The sequence below is a fragment of the Arachis ipaensis genome, chromosome B5 (assembly GCF_059453495.1).
Source record: "Arachis ipaensis isolate K30076 ecotype BB chromosome B5, ASM5945349v1, whole genome shotgun sequence".
NCBI lineage: Eukaryota > Viridiplantae > Streptophyta > Magnoliopsida > Fabales > Fabaceae > Arachis > Arachis ipaensis.
Genome location: NC_142440.1, coordinates 2,985,217 through 3,004,792, shown reverse-complemented (window position 1 = coordinate 3,004,792; position 19,576 = coordinate 2,985,217). Strand labels below are relative to the sequence as shown.

The 19,576-nt window shown below is 37.7% G+C and overlaps 2 protein-coding genes across 3 annotated transcripts; one reads left to right on the top strand and one right to left on the bottom strand.

The window, feature by feature from the left end:
• Positions 1-4,987: 4,987 nt before the first annotated feature.
• On the bottom strand, positions 4,988-5,974 carry LOC148563214 (uncharacterized). Its single transcript, XM_088486170.1, has one exon. It carries the CDS (start codon positions 5,972-5,974, stop codon positions 4,988-4,990), a length of 987 nt encoding a protein of 328 aa, XP_088342296.1.
• Positions 5,975-12,947: 6,973 nt separating this feature from the next.
• Positions 12,948-16,557, top strand: PIRL4 (plant intracellular ras group-related LRR 4). 2 transcript variants are annotated; one of them, XM_016345850.3, is made up of 4 exons: positions 12,948-14,346; positions 14,502-15,418; positions 15,508-15,710; positions 15,998-16,557. In XM_016345850.3, exons 1-3 carry the CDS (start codon positions 13,665-13,667, stop codon positions 15,661-15,663), a joined length of 1,755 nt encoding a protein of 584 aa, XP_016201336.1. In that variant the 5' UTR covers positions 12,948-13,664; the 3' UTR covers positions 15,664-15,710; positions 15,998-16,557. The 2 variants fall into 2 exon arrangements, with proteins under 2 accessions (XP_016201336.1, XP_016201335.1); XM_016345849.3 differs by having other exon boundaries at positions 13,106-14,346; positions 16,025-16,557.
• Positions 16,558-19,576: the final 3,019 nt, after the last annotated feature.

Sequence of the window (19,576 nt, the reverse complement as noted above, 5' to 3'; positions counted from 1 at the left end):
ATATCACTCTTATACTCCATTGAAAGTCCCTGTAGTGGATGTATACAGAGAAATTTGTAACACCGAAAGGCTGCCTCCCCCCAGACCTATTAAGAATAAAAAAGGGGGAAGTCGCGGGGATTACTGTGAGTACCATAAGATATATGGGCACTCTACAAACGACTGTTACGACCTTAAAAATGTGATAGAAAAGCTGGCCAGAGAAGGTCGGCTTGACAGATATCTCATAGAAAGGTCGGACAGTCATGGAAAAAGAAAGCGAGATGATATGGACAAAAGAGACCCACCACCGCAAACTCCGAAAAGACATATCCATATGATCTCAGGAGGGTTTGCAGGAGGGGGACTCACGAAATCCTCTCGTAAGAGACACCTCAAGAGAGTGTACCAGATTGAAGAGGGGTCCTCCGACCTCCCAACCATTTCATTCACAAAGGAAGATGGGCGAGGAATAATCCCTGGGCACGACGACCCAGTGGTAATCACCATGATCCTGGCAAATGCCCATCTACACAGAACACTAGTAGACCAAGGAAGCTCGGCGGACATCCTATTCAAGCCCGCCTTCGACAAGCTAGGTTTAGATGAGAAAGAGTTGAGAGCCTACCCCGACACCTTGTACGGACTAGGTGACACGCCAATAAAGCCACTAGGATTTTTGCCCCTCCACACCACTTTTGGAAAGGGGGAGAAATCAAAGACTCTGAGTATAGACTTCATAGTCATCGACGTGGGGTCGGCCTATAATGCTCTAATCGGCAGAGCTACCCTTAATCGACTCGGAGCGGTGGTATCGACACCCCACCTTTGCATGAAATTCCCGACCCCAGCAGGGATAGCAACGGTGAAGGGAGATCAGAAGCTAGCAAGAAAATGCTACAACGAAAGCCTAAACCTGAGAGGAAAAGGCAAAGAGGTTCACACAATAGAGCTCGGCGGAGCAAGGATTAAAGAAGAGCTGCGACCCCAGCCCGGGGGAAAAACCGAGGAGATTCAGGTCGGCGAAGAGGAAGGAAAAAATACTCACATAGGAGCCAACCTAAGGGAAACCTTAAGACAAGGGTTGACTAAGCTCCTAAAAGATAACTCCGATCTCTTCGCCTGGAAGGCCTCCGACATGCCTGGGATAGACCCCAAGCTCATGTCTCACAAGCTCTCGGTCTACTCAGGGTCCCGACCTGTGCAACAGAGAAGACGCAAGCTCGGCCCAGAACGAGCCCTAGTAGTAGAAGAACAAGTGCAGGCGCTCCTAGAAGCCGGCTTCATCAAAGAAGTCAAATACCCAACATGGCTAGCCAATGTAGTGCTAGTCAAAAAACAAAATGGCAAATGGAGAATGTGCGTCGACTACACCGACTTAAATAAGGCATGTCCCAAGGACCCTTATCCACTACCAAGCATTGATGCCCTAGTAAACTCTAGCTCGGGTTATCAATACTTGTCGTTTATGGACGCCTACTCGGGATATAACCAAATCCCGATGTACGAACCAGACCAGGAAAAAACATCATTCATCACGCCCAGAGCTAACTTTTGCTACGTGGTCATGCCATTTGGATTGAAAAATGCAGGGGCCACATATCAGAGGCTGATGAACAAGGTGTTTTCCCCTCACTTAGGAAACTTAATGGAAGTATACGTCGACGATATGTTGGTAAAGACCAAGAAGGAAGTCGACCTCTTGCCGGACCTCTCACAAGTCTTCGACACCATAAGGTTGCACGGGATGAGACTAAATCCTGCAAAGTGCGCCTTCGCAGTGGAGGCAGGAAAATTTCTAGGATTCATGCTAACACAAAGAGGGATTGAAGCCAATCCCGACAAATGTAGAGCTATCCTAGAGATGAAAAGTCCGACTTGTTTGAGAGAGGTCCAACAGCTGAATGGCCGACTAGCAGCTCTCTCCAGATTTTTGGCAGGATCAGCACTAAGATCCCTTCCGCTGTTCTCCCTACTGAGAAAGGGGCATCAGTTTGAGTGGACTCCCGAATGCGAGGAGGCGTTCCAGGAGTTCAAAAAGTTTTTGAGCCACCCTCCTATCTTGACCCGACCTATAGCCGGAAAAGACCTCATCCTATACCTCTCCGTGGCAGACAGGGCTGTCTCAGCAGCCTTGATAAGAGAAGAGGAGGTCAGGCAACACCCAATCTACTTCATCAGTAAAGTTCTACAGGGCCCTGAGCTAAGGTACCACAAATTAGAAAAGTTCGCCTACTCCTTAGTAATAGCCTCTCGAAGGCTACGGCCTTACTTTCAGGCTCACACAATAAGAGTCCGCACGAATCAACCCATGAAGCAAATCCTCCAAAAAACGGATATTGCAGGAAGAATGGTACAATGGGCAATAGAGCTCTCCGAGTTCGACTTAAAGTATGAAACTCGGACGGCGATTAAAGCCCAGTGCCTCGCCGACTTCGTTGCCGAATATGCAGGGGATCAAGAGGACAAACCGACTACTTGGGAACTCTATGTGGATGGATCCTCCAATAAAACAGGAAGCGGCGCAGGCATAATATTGGTAGATGAAAGGGGAACCCAGATAGAAGTTTCCCTCAAGTTCGAATTCCCAGCTTCAAATAATCAGGCAGAATACGAAGCCTTGATCGCAGGATTGAAGCTGGCTGAAGAAGTCGGTGCTACGAAAGTGATGGTATACAGCGACTCCCAAGTGGTGACCTCTCAAATAAGTGGGGAGTACCAGGCAAAAGACCCAACTATGAAAAGGTACTTGGAGAAAGCCTCGGAACTCTTGGGGCGCTTTGCAGAAACCGAGGTGAAGCACATAACTCGGGATCTAAACAGCAGAGCAGACGCCCTATCCAAGCTAGCAAGCACCAAGCCAGGAGGAAATAACAAAAGCCTGATTCAAGAAACTCTCCAGGAACCTTCAGTGGTAAAAATGGAAGACACACTAGAAGTCCTTGAAGTGGTCGGATTGAACCTCGGATGGATGAACCCCTTAGTCGAATACCTAAAATTTGACATCCTCCCTAAGGAGGAAAAAGAAGCCCAAAAAATCCGAAGGGAAGCACAACACTATACCTTGGTGAAAAATGTTCTCTATAGAAGGGGGATATCAACACCATTGCTAAAGTGTGTGCCGACCTCAAAAACCACCGAGGTGTTGGAGGAGGTACACAGTGGAATCTGCGGGAATCATCTCGGAGCCAGGTCATTGGCCAGGAAAGTGATACGAGCAGGATTCTACTGGTCAACCTTGCAGAAAGATGCCACAGAATTTGTGAAAAAGTGTCAGCCATGTCAAATGCATGCAAATTTCCACGTGGCTCCCCCAGAAGAGCTCATTAGTATCACTTCTCCATGGCCCTTTGCAAAATGGGGAATGGATCTGTTAGGTCCTTTTCCCCAGGCGCCAGGACAAGTTAAATACCTAATAGTGGGAATAGATTACTTCACAAAGTGGATAGAAGCAGAACCACTGGCCACCATCACTGCACAAAGAAGTCGAAGGTTCCTCTACAAAAATATCATCACAAGGTATGGGATACCTTACTCCATCACTACAGATAATGGGACCCAGTTCACTGACTCCACCTTTAGAAGCCTGGTAGCCAGTATGAAAATAAAACACCAGTTCACCTCGGTGGAACACCCACAAGCCAACGGGCAAGCCGAAGCAGCCAACAAAGTCATACTGGCAGGACTGAAGAAAAGATTACAAGATGCGAAAGGAGCTTGGGCTGAAGAGCTCCAACAAGTACTATGGGCTTACAGAACAACACTCCAATCCGCCACCGGAGAAACGCCCTTCCGACTAGTCTATGGCGTAGAAGCAATGATCCCAATAGAGATCAATGAGCGAAGCCCAAGAGTGATTTTCCACGACGAGATCAGGAATATACAGGGGCACAAAGAAGAGCTCGACCTGCTCCCTGAAGTCCGAGAAGAAGCTCAAATAAGAGAAGCAGCGCTAAAACAAAGGATGACTACAAGATACAACAAAAAAGTCATTCGAAGGAATTTCACCTCTGACGACTTAGTCTTAATCAGAAACGACATTGGAGTCAACAAATCTGGGGAGGGAAAGCTCGCTGCTAATTGGAAAGGACCATACAAGATCGAGGAGGTCTTAGGAAAGGGCTATTATAAGGTGACCGACTTAGGCGGCACCGAGTTACCAAGGTCATGGCATGCTTGTAATATGAAAAGGTACTACAGCTAAGAAGCGAACTCTACTCCCTGATGTACTCTTTTCCCAGCTTCATGATTTTTTCCCAGAATCAAAGGGTTTTTTCTGGAGAAGGGTTTTTAACGAGGCATCATAGTAGGGGCTAAGGGAAATAAATTATCAAAAGCCCTTAGTAGCAATAAGGTACCTCCTCAATTAATAAAGATCTTTTTCATTTTTAATATCTCTTTTAAATTCCCTTTTTATTTTTCCTTCTACGAAACGCGCCGATTTAAGCTCGACAAAACGTGAAAATCCCATGAACCGACCTAGATGGTCGTCAGGATAAAACGACGAGGTACAAGTCGGCGTAAAGAGGCTATAAAAGTCGATCATGATAAACTCGGAAGCAATCCGACTCATAGGTCGGAAAACGAAGCCGAGTAAAGCTAAAATGAATCGCAAAAGTAGCCTAAGTCACGAAAAACTCAATAAAACAAAATTGAGCACTAGGAATAACAAAAAGAGATAAGGAAAAACTACGAAAGAATAGCAAGGCTACCTTAAGGAAATTCAGAAAAGCAGGCAAGCCCCAAAGAAAAGGTTTTTTTTTTCCCTAGAAAAGATCAAGGAGTCAAAAGAACCACGAACAGAAAAAGCATGCGCACATAAGGTAACTCAAAACCCTTATCCAAAAAAGGGTACTTATTTTTTAACTTACAATAACCCTTATAAAAAGGGGTATCATAAAGTGTTTTGTTTACGGCCCTAAAAGGCCAAAAAATTGTTCAAACACTACCAAAATAAATAAAGAGTTTAAAAAAGAGGGGCCCACAGGCCGGGCCCCAATAGCCAAAATCACTTCTCAAGAGGATCACCACCAGCAGAGTCAGGGGGAACACCAGAAGCAGGAGTCGAAGAGGAAGTCGGAGGAGCGGTAGAGGAACTCGGAGCATCCTTGGAATGAGGAGGGGACTCTATGATCCTCTGACCCCGAGTCTTTAAATCAGACTCAGACTCCACCACGGGGACAGGAGGATCCACGATGGCACCATCAACTACAATCTTATCAGGGTCCAAAGGAGAAAGGTCCAAGTCAGGAGCAATAACTCCGACCTGTTCCTTGAAAATCCTCCAAGCCTCGTCAGCACCATCCGCAATAGAGTCCTCCAACTCGGTATAGGCCTTCCGAGCGTTCAGCAAGTCATTCTTTACAGACACAAGATCAGCAAACAAACTGTTGTAGCTGGCTTGCGCTGCTTTCCTCAAATCCATCTCCATGTTGCACTGGGCTTGCAACTTCTTCCCCTTCTCTCTAAGGCTGTCCCTCTCCTCCGTCAGTTTGGCGACTTTCCCCTCCAACTCCTTCTCATGCTCCTGATATATACGAAGCCTACCCTCCAGCTCCTCGACCCTCGAGGTCGTCCCTAAAGAGCTGATGGGAGTCTTCTCAAATATATCCAAGAGTTTGCCACAAACCCCCGCCGTCTTGAGACTCTCCTCAACCACAGTAGTGAGGTAGTGCCGAACAGAGACATCATCCATACTCATACGAGCATGAGGATAGATGTTCTTTCGGACGAACGCAAGAGCGTCCGCCTCACCAGTAGCGCCAGACTCTAAGGTCTTGCGCTTCTTTGGCTCTGGTTCAGGAGTAGGTCGGACGGGAGGGGGCGGCAGAGAAGAAGCAGAGGAAGAAATTACAATAGGTTGAGAGGAAGTCCCGACGTTCCGAGGAGGAGGAGGGGGAGAGACAACCATTCTAACACCTCCAGACCTGGCTCGAGACTTTGCCTTGGCTTCCTGAACCCTCTGGTAAGACTCTTGAGCATTTTTCTTTGCCATCTCTGCAAAAACAAAATGATAGCTAAAATCAGACAAAGTCGGTAAAAGAAATCGCAAGTCGGAAATAAGCAAGAAGTGCAAAAAGCTACCTAATTGTGGCTGGACAAAGGCCGGCGACCCCTGGAGAAATTTTTTAGTATCCAAGTATGGGGCCCTCCCCCACACTTCTCGGAGGAACCCCACAATGGCTACCTCGACCTCATTTAGGTCATCTAGACCATATTTCTCGCAGGGGGAGGCCTCCAGCCAATATAAAGGAAATCGGGGAGAGGAATGCTCATCCAGAAAAAGGGGTGGTGACCCTCTACAGCTTGCACTTTGAAAAAGTAGTTCTTGAAGTCGTGAAAGGACTCGTCAAAAAGGGTAAAAAGCCTCCGACCTTGAATGGCTCGAAAGGACACCCACTGTTGCTTATTATTTAGCCCACTGAAGGGTTTGGTCATATGGAAAAGGTAAAAGAAAATCCTTAGAGAAGTCGGAAACTCTAGAGCCTGGCTGATAAATTGATAAATTTTCAGAAAACCCCAAGAGTTGGGGTGAAGCTGGGTGGGAGCCACTCGGCAATGACGCAATACAGACATTTCAAACTCTGAAAAAGGGAGGAAAACGCCCAAACGAGTGACCATACTCTCATACATAAAAAAGAAATGAGGGGCCGTCTCGTCAGCCCTCCCGAAACAAACCCGGTCTTCTGGACCCGGGACTACCAACTCGTACTTGGGCTCATCTTCTTCAGAAGTACAAATTCTATAGTGAGTACGAAGGTGGGTGATAAATTCAGTGTTAACGGAGGGCTCCTCCCCTAGAACCGTAACGTCTACCCACTGGGAGAGAGCATCTACGGAAGCCATTTTCTTTTCTTAAAAAAGGGGGTGACAAGAAACCTACAAAAGAAAAGAAAAATCAACACACGGTCTCTAAGGGAAGGGGCACGAAACTAAAGCCTACAAACCAAATCTACCTACAAGATAAAGGCACGCAAATAGAAAACATGTCACAGAAGGGAAAAAACTAACCTTTGAGTCTGAAATCAAGACAGGAGGAAGTAAGAACCTTCGAAACGCAACAATACAGCACGAACAAATGCAAGGGAAATTTGAAAGATTGTAGAAACGAAACAACGAAAGAGAGGGAAAGTATTTATAAAGACGTTAGGGGCATAATGGTAAAATGGGGGCAGTCATTAATGAAGATGCACCGTTACCAAGGCCATTAAATCTCTACGCACACCCCTAACGGACACGACGCTTGATTAGACGTAACTGTCAGAACCGAAAGGTCAAGAAAGATCACGTCGGTTCCTAAACCATCACGTCGGTCCTCCTGCAAATCGGCCAAAACCCCGAGTTGAATACTCGAACCTAACTCTTAAAAAGAAATTGGGCTCGAGTAGGGGCACTGTTCATACCCTGGCCCAATAAATAGGGCCCAAGATCTAAGCAAAGAAGCCCAACCCAAAGGGTTGGCCCTCCTCCAGTACCAGCCTTCGTCCCAGAAGTCGGTACTAAACACGACCTGCTCCAAAGAAGTCGGATACGAGGGTTAGCTGGCAGATAACACTCATTCGAATGAGTAACTGCCCCTAGAAACTCTCTAACCACTTCATAGAGCCATATCTTAACCTCCCTAAGATATGGGAACGGTTATCCGCCTAAAAAGGTGGCACTACTTCAGCGGTGGTTATTGGTTCACCACTATAAATACCCTGACTTCCCTCAGGTATCACTAAGTCCAATACATTCCAAACTTGCTTATACCCTTGCTAACTTAGGCATCGGAGTGTCTTTGCAGGTACCACCCCCCATTCTTTCACACGTGCAAGTCGGACGGAGGAACACCGAGTTTCGGGCAAACGCGATAGTCTCCTCCCTCACACGTTTGGGCCTACCAACGTCATCCGGCCCCCCAATCTCTGGTTACCCACCGTAACAATAGTATTATTTGAAAAAGTAAAAATGGATAAATTTATACTAAAAGTATATTCAAAATCAAGAAACGAAAATCTAAAAATAAATAACAATTATACATCAAATATTTAAAATAAATGGTTTCACGATAACTTTTATTCCTTTATTTGTTTTACGTGTGTTTTTTGATAGCAGAGTTCAAACCATATTTTCTCAATGTTCACTCCCAATAATTTTGCTGTTCTTAGTATTCTGAACAAATCATCTTTTGTTACAGAAAAAAAAAGAATATATTTGGTTCTTTTGATCAAAAACTGAAAATTCCTACTATGATTATGCATGGATGTTAAATTAATTTGCTTGTATTTTGCCCAACACCCACTCGTGTGCATGATGAGAAATCAATATATCATGATTTAGGTTTTAAATATATATCTGAAAAAAATAAAAGAAAACTCATTCACTAACACGACACACAATAATAAAATAGCTTCATCTATATGATAAATTCATCAATAAAAAAAAATGGTTAAACCTCATACTCAAAAGATACCTTCTAACTCCGATGAACTGATGCCACCTTAGGGCATGTTTTTTTTTTTTTTTTTTCAGTATTTACAATTTTGTAAGAGAAGAAGTGAAATATAAAATAAAAATAAAAATAGAATTTTAATTTTATTATAAAATTCTAAAAACAAAAAATATTATAACATAATTTTATGAAAAATCAGAAACCAAACACACCAAATTTCTAAATAATTTGAAAATTACATTCCATGCATTGTCACAAGTTTTTTTTTTAATTTATCTATGATATTTTTTATTTAACAGGCCAAAAATTAATTCGTCACAAATCTAAATTCTATTCAAAGGGTATGTAATATCACAACTTTAATTCAACTAAAATTTGAGAAATATATACTATCACTGTTTCACAGTTGATTAATCAAATAAAAACTGAACTATACATCTAAATGTTTTGTTTTCTGAGAAGTATATAATTTTACACACACATATATTATATGCATATATACACATTATTGATTCATTTCTCTAAACGAACGGATAAGAATTGAAGGTGTTTTGTGAGGTCAATAGTGTATTGGATCCCGCATCTCAATAATTTTTCATATGTATTGAGTGAAATTGGAAAATGTATTGTATTATACATACCCATATATATAGTAGACAATTTCGTAATTGAAATATGTTGAGTTATATGCATGATGATATGATTGCATGAATAATGAATGATAAGGGGGGCAAGGCCTAACAAGATAACATAAGGGTGAAAGGTGTACCCGACTTTCTCTCACATTGCCTTATATACATTAAATTTAACATCATTCATGCTATTATATTATTCCTTCAATGAAGAACTAATAAATTTTCATTCCCATAAATGAGCAATGACATTTATGGCACCACTCATATATGGCAGCAGGGTTGTTATAAATACAAATACAAACTTTCAAATTGTAATAACAATATAATTAAACAATTAATTAATTTAAATTAGTTGATTAATCGGTTCATTCTTTTATTTAAATAAGTGTCGGAATTTAAATTTTATACATTGTATACAATAATTAATTAGACAACGATAAATTTTTAAATAAAATTCAAATTTATAATCGATTAATCTTTGACTTATCGAATAAAAGGATATTTCAAAAATAATAATAATAATAATAATAATAGGGAATATTTAATGTAGGGGCATGTATATATGAACGTGTTGTAGTTTTAGGAGAAATTGATTTCTTTCAAGGTGAAAACTCAAGTATAGTTGACTTCACGTGAAGTTGATAACTGAAAGTTGTTAGATAATTTGACTAATTTAACTAAATTTTCATCTAACAGCTCTTAATTATCAACTTCACGTGAAGTCGACTGCATCTGAATTTCCACATTCTTTTAATTGGTTTCGTAAAATATGATTTTATTACCCTACAGAGCTTAAATGGCTCTAAAAAATGTATGTAAAAGAAAACTTCATATAATATAAATCACATCTTATAAAATCAATTAAGAATATTTTATAATATCTGGAAGCTTCTTTGATCTTGAGCGTAGAGTGTGTATCTGCAAAAAATATTTTAATACTCAAGTTAATAGAGAGATATAATTATATAAATCAGTTAAATAGTGGGAAAGATTTAGAGTTTTTCTACCACTCACTTTGTGATCTTTTGTTCGTTTTATAGAAAGATGATTTTGATGTTATAACAAACATAGCTTATTGAGATATAACTCGACTTAAATTAGAACGAAAATATTTTTGTAAAAGTCGTATTTATTTACCGTATGTTATATTTCGGATACTTATGTAATTATGAAATTTAATTTGGTAAAATTTTTTGAAAAAATATTTATATTCAGTAAACTAAAAAATTTATATACTTATACTTATAGTTTTTAAAAATTAAAAATATTTTTAAAAATACTTAAATTTTTTTAAAAATTAATTTATACGTATTAAAATTAAATAGTCTAATATAATTATTAATATTTATTATAACATTTTTAAATTTTAAAATTATTTTACTAAATTACTTATTATTTGTGTATATTAAAAATTATTTTTAATTTAATTTATTAAATATAAATAATACAACTTTTAAAAAATAAAAGTTTTAGGAGGAAGGTGTGGATGAGAGAATAGTGGTGGTTAAGTTGGTGAGAATTGAGATAGATATAGTAATAAATTAAATGAAGTTAATAAGATATAATGGAGAAGCAAGGCATAAGGGGGGCAAGCGAGTAAGATGAAGATGGGCTTCGCCTCTATGTGAGGGGACATCTATTGGCATAGCACGTGACTCTCTACTATTAATCATTCATTTAATTACATCAACAATTTAATTAAAAGCCTGCTGCTTATGTTTTATTTTTATTTCAATTTAGGGCATCAAATTAGGATTTAGATGGTCTAAATTTTGAATTTTAAATTTTATTTTAGAGAATAAAATATAATTTTTTATTATTTATTTTATAGATAGAACTAAAAAAAATATAAAAAATAAATTATTCAAGAATAAGAGATTATATTTTATTTTCTAAAATAAAAATTTAAAATTTAAAATATCCATCAAGCTATGACTCCTATCACCCTGATCATGACCCTTTTCTCGCTCACTTACTCATAAATTCATAATAATAATTAACAAGAATAAAGAAATATATTATGAAAAATATTAGAAATCAAAATTAATTATCTTTTATTATTATTTTTAATTATTAACTTAATTATTTTAATTTAATAATATATTTTAATTTATATTTTTAGATATTAATTAATAATCAAAATTAATAAATTCTAATAATTTTTTGATATTTCTCATAAATTATATATCTACGAATGAATTCAGAGCATTATAGTGGTCTTTTAATTATAAATAAAGTGATGAATTGCCAATTTCTTATTATACTAGACAATAAAACCACGTCGTTTTGATAATATAGAAATATAAACATTCTACTCACATTTTGATTGGAGTTTTTGTTTTGGTTGAACACTAAAATTAAAGGATGTCATTTTATCATTATCTAACATGATAAAAGAGTCTTAATTTATCATTTTATTTGTTGAGTTATAATAAATAAAAAGAAAGACTATTATGATATCTAAAATTTAGATTTAGAGACGATAATAATGTAATTTAGATTTACAAGTTCTTGATTTGGCTCGGTCTTCATAATGCTATTCTTACGGCAGAGTTTTGTTTGGGTCGTGGTTTAACTTTATCTAGCACCTGTCATCGGTGTTAGAATGGTTCTGAATCCATTCTTCATTGTCTTCGGGAGTGTCCTAGTATCAAGGAGGTCTGGAACCTTTTAGGCCTGTATTCAGATAACTCGAATTTACATGATTGACTCTACAGAGGTGCAAGGAGTGGAGATGTTTTTTTTTTTCTTTTCGACCATCTGGTGGATTTAGAGAAGCAGGAATCATGACTTATTTAATATAGATGATTCATAGAGTGCTAGTAAAGTGGTGAGTTTGATTCGTAGTTCAGTAAGGGAGTTTCACACTATTTTTGCTATGCATCAATCTCAGTCTCCTCCTTCACTTTATTTGCATTGGGTTCCACCTCCAATTCATTCTGTTAAATTGAATTGTGATGCTAGTTGGTTTGCTCCTTCTGACTATGCTGGTTTTGGTTGTATCATTCGCAATCCTGATGGAGGTTGGTTGAAAGGTTACACTGGAAAAGTCGAAGTGTGCAGTGTTCTTTTTGCTGAACTGTATGCAATTTGGAGAGGTTTACTTCTTGTTTGGGAGAGTGGATTTCGTAAGATTATTTGTGAAACAGACTGTTTAGAAGCTCTTTTTTTGGTAAACCAAAAAATGCTTGGTAAGAATATTTTGAAATGGGATTTGGCAAAGCATATACAGGATGTTATGAATTAGAATTGGAGAATCTCTAATCTTTTAATTCAGAGGACTGTAAATAGTGTTGCAGATTGTATAGCTAAAGCAGCTGCTTTTATCGCGAACATTCACTCGAATTGGAGCCAACCATGGAATAAGCTTCAACATCTAATAAATTTAAATATGACCCTAGCCAATTAATTTGATTTTGTCTCTCATTTTTTATCTTTTCTATTTAATCACCAAAAAAACTAAATCAGTGTAATATTGACTAAGCACTATAGAAATTTAGTAGAGAAAATGATCGTGTGTGTTGTTGTGGGGTGTGAAAATAGTGTGAGTAGCAGTAATTTGAGTTGATCTATAATTTATTGTCAATAACAAACTCTTAAATAAAATTTCAATTCGCGAGTAATTAGGCTTGACTAATTGGGAGATACTATAAACAACTACAAAAAAACGTAGCTGCCAGCTGGATACACCCTTTGAACGTGTAACCCTTCTCAGCTCCTGCACCTGTCCCCAGACTCCCCACTCCCCATCTTCCAATCTCCTTTTAATCTTAACTTTTTTTATTATATTAATTTTTAGCAAAGTTATAATACTAATAATAATAATAATAATTCTAACGGTGATTAGAGAAAAGGTTAATGATGGTTATTTATTAAGAAGTGCAAAAACCGAAGAAAACACTGACACTCAACTCAAGTGACCAAAATAAGCAACTTTGATGTATCCGATGCTTTGCCAAGTCACCATGATTGGATTTCATTCCACTATCCAAGTCTTTCTTATCCAGTAACAAAATGGAAAGCAAAGCACTTATTGCAACATGAATGAATGAGAATCAATCTGAATCTTGGAGTTGGAGGGAACATTACAGCTCCTAATTCTTCTTAATACATAACCAACGGCATTTAAAAACCGTTAATAATACCGCGGGCGCATAACCCCTCTGTCCTCTCTCGTTATTTAACTAACATAACAGGGGCATATCTGGAAACACAATAAAAAAACTGCCGCATAAGACAAGAAGAAGAAAGGAGAAGAAGAAGAAGAAGAAAGGAGTAAATATTAGTAGCAGAGAAACCCGCAGATCTTGTTCCATTCTCTCTCACTCTCCTCTCAAATTCTTCTCTTCTTCAATTCAAAAAAAAAGAAAAAGAGAAAAAACTCACTCCAAAATTAGCTTCGAACAATCAACGAAAAAACGGAATTGAAATTCTTCTGATTCTTCGCTTTTCCTTTCCATTTCCAATTTCAACTGCGAAGCGGCGTCGTTTTTGCAGCTGGGTGTTTCGTGATGGGGGTAAAGTTTTGAGCTTTGGACCCAACCATAATTAAAGTTCTGTTTTGTTTTTAGTTTCTGTGAATTGCTGGGAATAACGTGATTTCGAAGCTAATAAAAATGGAAACTTGGTCGTCGGTGGACACGGTGGTGGAAGAAATAATGAGGATTCACAGATCCTTACCTTCTAGACCCGCCATTGACGAGGTTGAAGCTGCGAAGGTTCTGATTCTGAACGTTGACAAAGAGGACCAAGCGAGAATTGAATCCATTTCCAGGCAGAGTAAGGGTCCCGAAGTGCCTGAAGAGCTTTTCATGGTGCTGCAAGAGATGCAGAGAAGCTTGGTTTATTATCATAGCAAGGAGCAGAAGAGGGAAGCACTGAAGCTACTTGATCTCGAGAATGTCCACTCTCTGTTCGACGAATTGATTCAGAGAGCTTCAAGGTGTGTTTCTTCCAGTCCCTCTGCTTCTAACACTTCGGATTCAAGGAAGCATGGTTATTCCAATGGCTCCGCTTCAACTGCTTCTGTTTCGGCGAGCTTTGCGGCGCAGAGTTCGGCGTCTGCTTCGGGTTCTAAGGCCGGTTTTGACGCACTTCCGAGCTCTTCTGCTGCTGGTTCTTCTATATTGTTCCGTGCGGAGAAGGAGCTTGGGAAGGCTAAGGAGTTGGTAACAAGAGATGATAGTTATGTGAAGAATTCAAAGTCTACATTCTACTCTAATGGATTTGGAATTGAATCAAGTTTACCATCCAAGCCTCAGATATTGGATCCATCTCTGAAAGCCACGACAAGTACAGGTAAAACCATATATGCTTCTCATTTCTTTACAATCGAATTGGGTTATTATTCTTATGATGATTTTGATTATGTTTAGGTAGTCATATTGGAACTTGGATTGTTTGAATAGGTGGTGATGGTTTTTGTTCTGATGAAATGAATCTTTGTTGTGCAGGCCAAGATGGTAGTGATAAGTTAAGTTTGATAAAACTTGCTAGTTTAATTGAGGTCTCTGCAAAGAAAGGTACTCGTGATCTCAAGCTGCAGAACAAATTGAAGGACCAGGTTGATTGGTTGCCTGATTCGATAGGGAAGTTGTCGAGTTTGGTCACACTCGATTTATCCGAGAACCGGATTACGGCCCTACCTGCCACCATTGGGGGCCTTTCATCCTTGACCAGATTGGACCTGCATTCGAATAGGATCACTGAGCTCCCGGATTCTATTGGAGGTCTCCTCAGCTTGGTCTTTCTTGATTTGAGGGGAAACCAGTTAACATCACTGCCTGCTTCTTTTGGCAGATTGATACGGCTTGAGGAGCTCGATTTGAGTTCGAATATGCTTCCAGTGCTTCCCGATACCATAGGGTCACTTGTTAGCCTAAAAATATTGAATGTGGAGACAAATGATATAGAAGAAATTCCACATTCTATTGGTAACTGTACCAAGCTTAGAGAGCTTCGTGCCGATTACAATCGTCTGAAGGCCCTGCCGGAAGCTGTAGGAAAGATTCAGAGTCTGGAGATTTTGTCTGTCCGGTACAATAACCTCAAGCAACTACCTACAACAATGTCGTCTCTGATAAACCTGAAGGAACTTGATGTGAGTTTCAATGAGCTCGAGTCAGTACCGGAGAGCTTATGTTTCGCGACCTCTCTTGTCAAGATGAACATAGGAAACAATTTCGCTGACATGAGATCCTTACCAAGATCTATTGGGAACCTTGAAATGCTCGAGGAACTGGATATCAGTAACAATCAGATACGAGTCCTTCCGGACTCATTTAGGATGCTCACACGACTACGCGTCCTACGAGTGGAAGAGAATCCTCTTGAAGTTCCACCAAGACATATAGCTGAAAAGGGGGCACAGGTAACTTCCCTTATCCGTCTAGTTCTTTTGGTATTTCACTATAGACCTTTCTATTTTTAGAAATCACAATCACTCTTGTTGTATCTCAGGCTGTTGTGGAGTACATGACTGAGCTAGTGGAGAAGAGGGATAAGAAAGATGTAAAAACCCAGCCACTTAAGCAGAAAAAGAGCTGGGCTCAGATCTGCTTCTTCTCCAATTCTAACAAAAGAAAGCGTGATGGAGTTAATTATGTGAAAACCTGAAATGATTTTTTAATCACACCATTGTTGGCATGCAACAGATCCCTTGAGTAAGTTGAATTCGTTTTCCACCACTCGAAGTAAGTTATCAAACTCAAATTAACTCGGGAATCCTTACTAGTTTACTAGTTTGTGTCCCAACCTGAGTTTACGAGTTTAGACGAACTGTCGAGTTTGATAACCTTGTTACCACAAAATTTACTCGTCTCGTTCCGTTTTATGTTACTATCACTTATCGCTTATCCCTGTAGCGATCGACCGGATAAGTGACAGTAGTAACGGAACGAAGGGAGTAGTTGATGAAATAGTCCTAGCTGTAAGTTTAACCATTGCATAGTTGTATCTGTTGTTCTGTTTGTATCAGGTTCCCTGGTTGTGACATGGCTGGATTTCTTCTGGAGGGAATGATACAATGGCTGCTGATATCTTCTGTTTTCCCATTTGAGAAAGATATGAAGTGAAGGGCGAAAAAGAAAGAAGAAAGGGACATAGATATCTGTCATTTGCAGTCAGTAACATGAGCAAGACAAAGGGAATGGTACAACAAGAATGAATTGGCAAATTTCATTTGCAAATTTGCTTTGACTTGGCTGCACAAAATTGTAGTATATTTTCTGATTATTTTTTCTTTTTCTTTTTCTTTATTTTTGTATAATTTGATTTTTCAATTTTATCTCATTTGTATTTGTTGTGTAAGTGTTGTCTTGAAAGCATAATTTGTCAAAAAGAAAAGTGTACAATAGGCAAAATGGGAGGGTAGTTGGGGGAGAACCGAGGTTGATTATGTACTATGTCTGTGTCTGAATCTGTGTCTATCTATGTATTTGTGTCCTCAAATTGTTGTTTCACATTCACTCTCAGCTGTTAAATGAATAACATTTACCTTTATGCCACTCATATTAATGAATATGCTACTGCTACTTTCACTTTGGTTCTGTTTCTATTGTTGACTTCAAGGACAAAAAGATCATTATCATCATCATTAGTTAATATCATAGGTCCCTAGTTATGGTTCATTTAACCACATGGGCAGCTATAGAAAACATTAACTTAAATTAAATGTTGAATAATCATAACTAATTACTTAATGCCATAGAAAAGGCATTGACCACTAGTGTCAATATATATGTTCATAAACTTTGGTTGTTTTCCCTATAGACAAAAACATTGCCATGTTAATGGGAAAATTACAACTAAGTTGCTAATTCTTAATAAAAGAAACAAATTGAAAGAAAGGGTTATAATATATATACTTGTGACTATGGAAGAAGATAGTTTGGCCAACACATGCCTATATCCTAACTCAACCCTTCATCCAAAATTGGCCTATGTTGGAAGCTTAGTGTGCTACATCACATGCCATTAATCATAAATTAACAAAAAGAATAAATAAAATGAGGTCAATTATTGTATTTAAATTAAATTAAATCAAACCAAACCAAATACATCAAATTTCTCAGCTTCTCTAAGGTGTCAAGTACCTCTTTGAGTATCTGGAACGGGTCCACTAGATCATGCAACAAGCTTTCACTATCATAGATTTACAGCTAATAATAACAAGTGTTCATACTTATATGTTAGGAAGATTTTCAAATGTCCATTCATACCGGTATATCAATGATTTTTAACCGTTGATCTTAATTATATATATTATATATATTTTTTATAATTAAGATCAACGATTAAAAATCACTGAAACACCGGTACTAGGTACTATGACACACTTGAAAATTTTCCTATATGTTATATCTCTCTCTTATAAGGAAAAAAGTGTATTTATATTAATAAGGATTCAATATCCAGGTCAGCTTTTGTTTCATCATGGAAGGATTATCCCTTTCCTTCATCCAAAATATGTGCATATAATTTTATAAAATTTAATTTTACATATATTAATTTTGATAGATTAATAGTATAAAGAGTTTTGCATGGTTATCTAATTAGATTCATGTGTTTAGATTATTTTTTAAATAATAAATTTAAAAGTTAGTTATTAATGTGGCAATAACCAATTAATTGTTTGTTTTTTTTTTTACACACAGTGTAATATATATAACGCTAATTTTAATCCAAAAATATATATTTTTTTTAGCTTTTTCAAAATAAAAAGGACTTTGAAAAATAATATTTTTTAAGTTTGGATTATTTTATAAATTTTACACACACATATATATAAAAAAAATTGAAAGAAAAAGCATATCAAAGGCATTGTGGGGGCAGACAAATACATTCAGCTTATGTGGTTGTTTAGGCCAAAATGTCAAACTTTAATATTGAAATGTTTCAATTTTCTGGCGTGGCTTAATTAGAATTTGGACCCCAAATTGCTATTTTTAAACATGTTCTTATTGCATTGTCTTAGGAATTGTTTCACAAAATTTTGGGAAAAGGTAATATTAGTGATAGTTAATATAAAGTAGTCTTCAAATTAGAGAATAACATTCAAATTATTCATGGATATAATTGGCCCACATTTGAAATTACTTATGGATGTTTTCAGATTCAATGAATATACCCATAAATGTTATTATCAGATTCTATTAGATGTTTATAAAGTCCACATTGGCATATTATTAAATATTATTTGGATTGGGTTAATATGTGTATTTTAAGACACATGTTAAAGTAATTAATTAAAAATATTTTTATTAAAAACATATCAAATTTAAATTTTTAATGCATTTATTATGTAATTATTAAAATAAAAGAAGAAATAAATACCAAATTGGTACCCGAAAGATTTTGGCGTTGATAATATGGTACCTAATTTTTATTATTGACAAGATAGCCGCTAAAAGATTACAAATTCACCCAGCCTTGAAAGAATGATATCACACTAAACGGAAAACGCTGATGTGGCCGTCGGAAGAGAGCTCCGGCGACATTGTTCTTCTTTTTTCAACACACCGTTGCGTGCCCTTTTGCCATGGTAGCTGAAGAAAAAGACCGCCATGGCATGCCGCTACACTTCGCCGCATTCTTCGCGTTCGCCACTTCCTTTTCAACATGCCGTTGCATCCCCTTTCGCGTCTCCTTCCACCATGGAAGTACCTCGCCGCGTTCTTGTATTCGCCGCTTCTTCTTCTTCAACATGCCATTGCGTCCTTTCCGCGTCCCCTCCGCCATGGTAGCACCTCGCCGCTGCGTCCCCTTTTGCCATGTCAAAGAAGAAGAAGAAGCGTCCCTTCCGCCATAGCAACACCTTGTCGCTGCATCCTCTTTCGCCATGGCAAAGAAGAAGAAGAAGTCGAAACTCTCTGCTATTATCGGAGCTCTCTTACGACGGTTACATCAGCGTTTTTCGTTCACTGTGACATTATCTTTTTACGGATGGATGATTTTGTTAAATTTTAAAATCTTTCAAGAACTATTTTGTCAATAACAAAAATTAAGTACTATTTTATCAGCAACAAAGTCTTCCAGGTACCGATTTAGTATTTACCTCAATAAAAGAATTAAAAAACTTTATTAATATAATCTTAACACTATATATTAGCTAAATTTATATATTTTTATTCTCAAATAAGTGTTTATTTAGCAAATTAATATTACATGCTTATAGTTATTTGAGATAATTAAATTATGTGACTTAATTTACATAACACTAACACTTTTAATTTATATAACACTAACACTTTCAATCATTTTCTTAATTTACATGAAAAATCAAAAGCAAAGGCCTTGTTACTATAAGAACAGAAGAAATAATAATAATCTCAAAATTTTCAAAATAAATAAATAAATAATTTAAATGTTAGTGAAATGACATTTTAGATAATTCTATAAGATAATGATTGATCACAGCTGAAAATATCACTTCACTAATAATATGAGTATAATGTATCTAAAATCTAAATGCTATGTATATCAACATCTATGCTAAATTTTCATGCTAGTAAAGCTTTAAATTGTCACC

Excerpts from the sequence above, each read along its gene's own strand:
- LOC148563214 (XM_088486170.1), bottom strand. The coding sequence starts at position 5,974 with ATGGCAAAGAAAAATGCTCAAGAGTCTTACCAGAGGGTTCAGGAAGCC.
- PIRL4 (XM_016345850.3), top strand. The coding sequence starts at position 13,665 with ATGGAAACTTGGTCGTCGGTGGACACGGTGGTGGAAGAAATAATGAGG. Across the intron at positions 14,347-14,501 it reads GAAAGCCACGACAAGTACAG|GCCAAGATGGTAGTGATAAG; the intron begins GTAAAACCATAT and ends TTTGTTGTGCAG. Across the intron at positions 15,419-15,507 it reads TAGCTGAAAAGGGGGCACAG|GCTGTTGTGGAGTACATGAC; the intron begins GTAACTTCCCTT and ends GTTGTATCTCAG.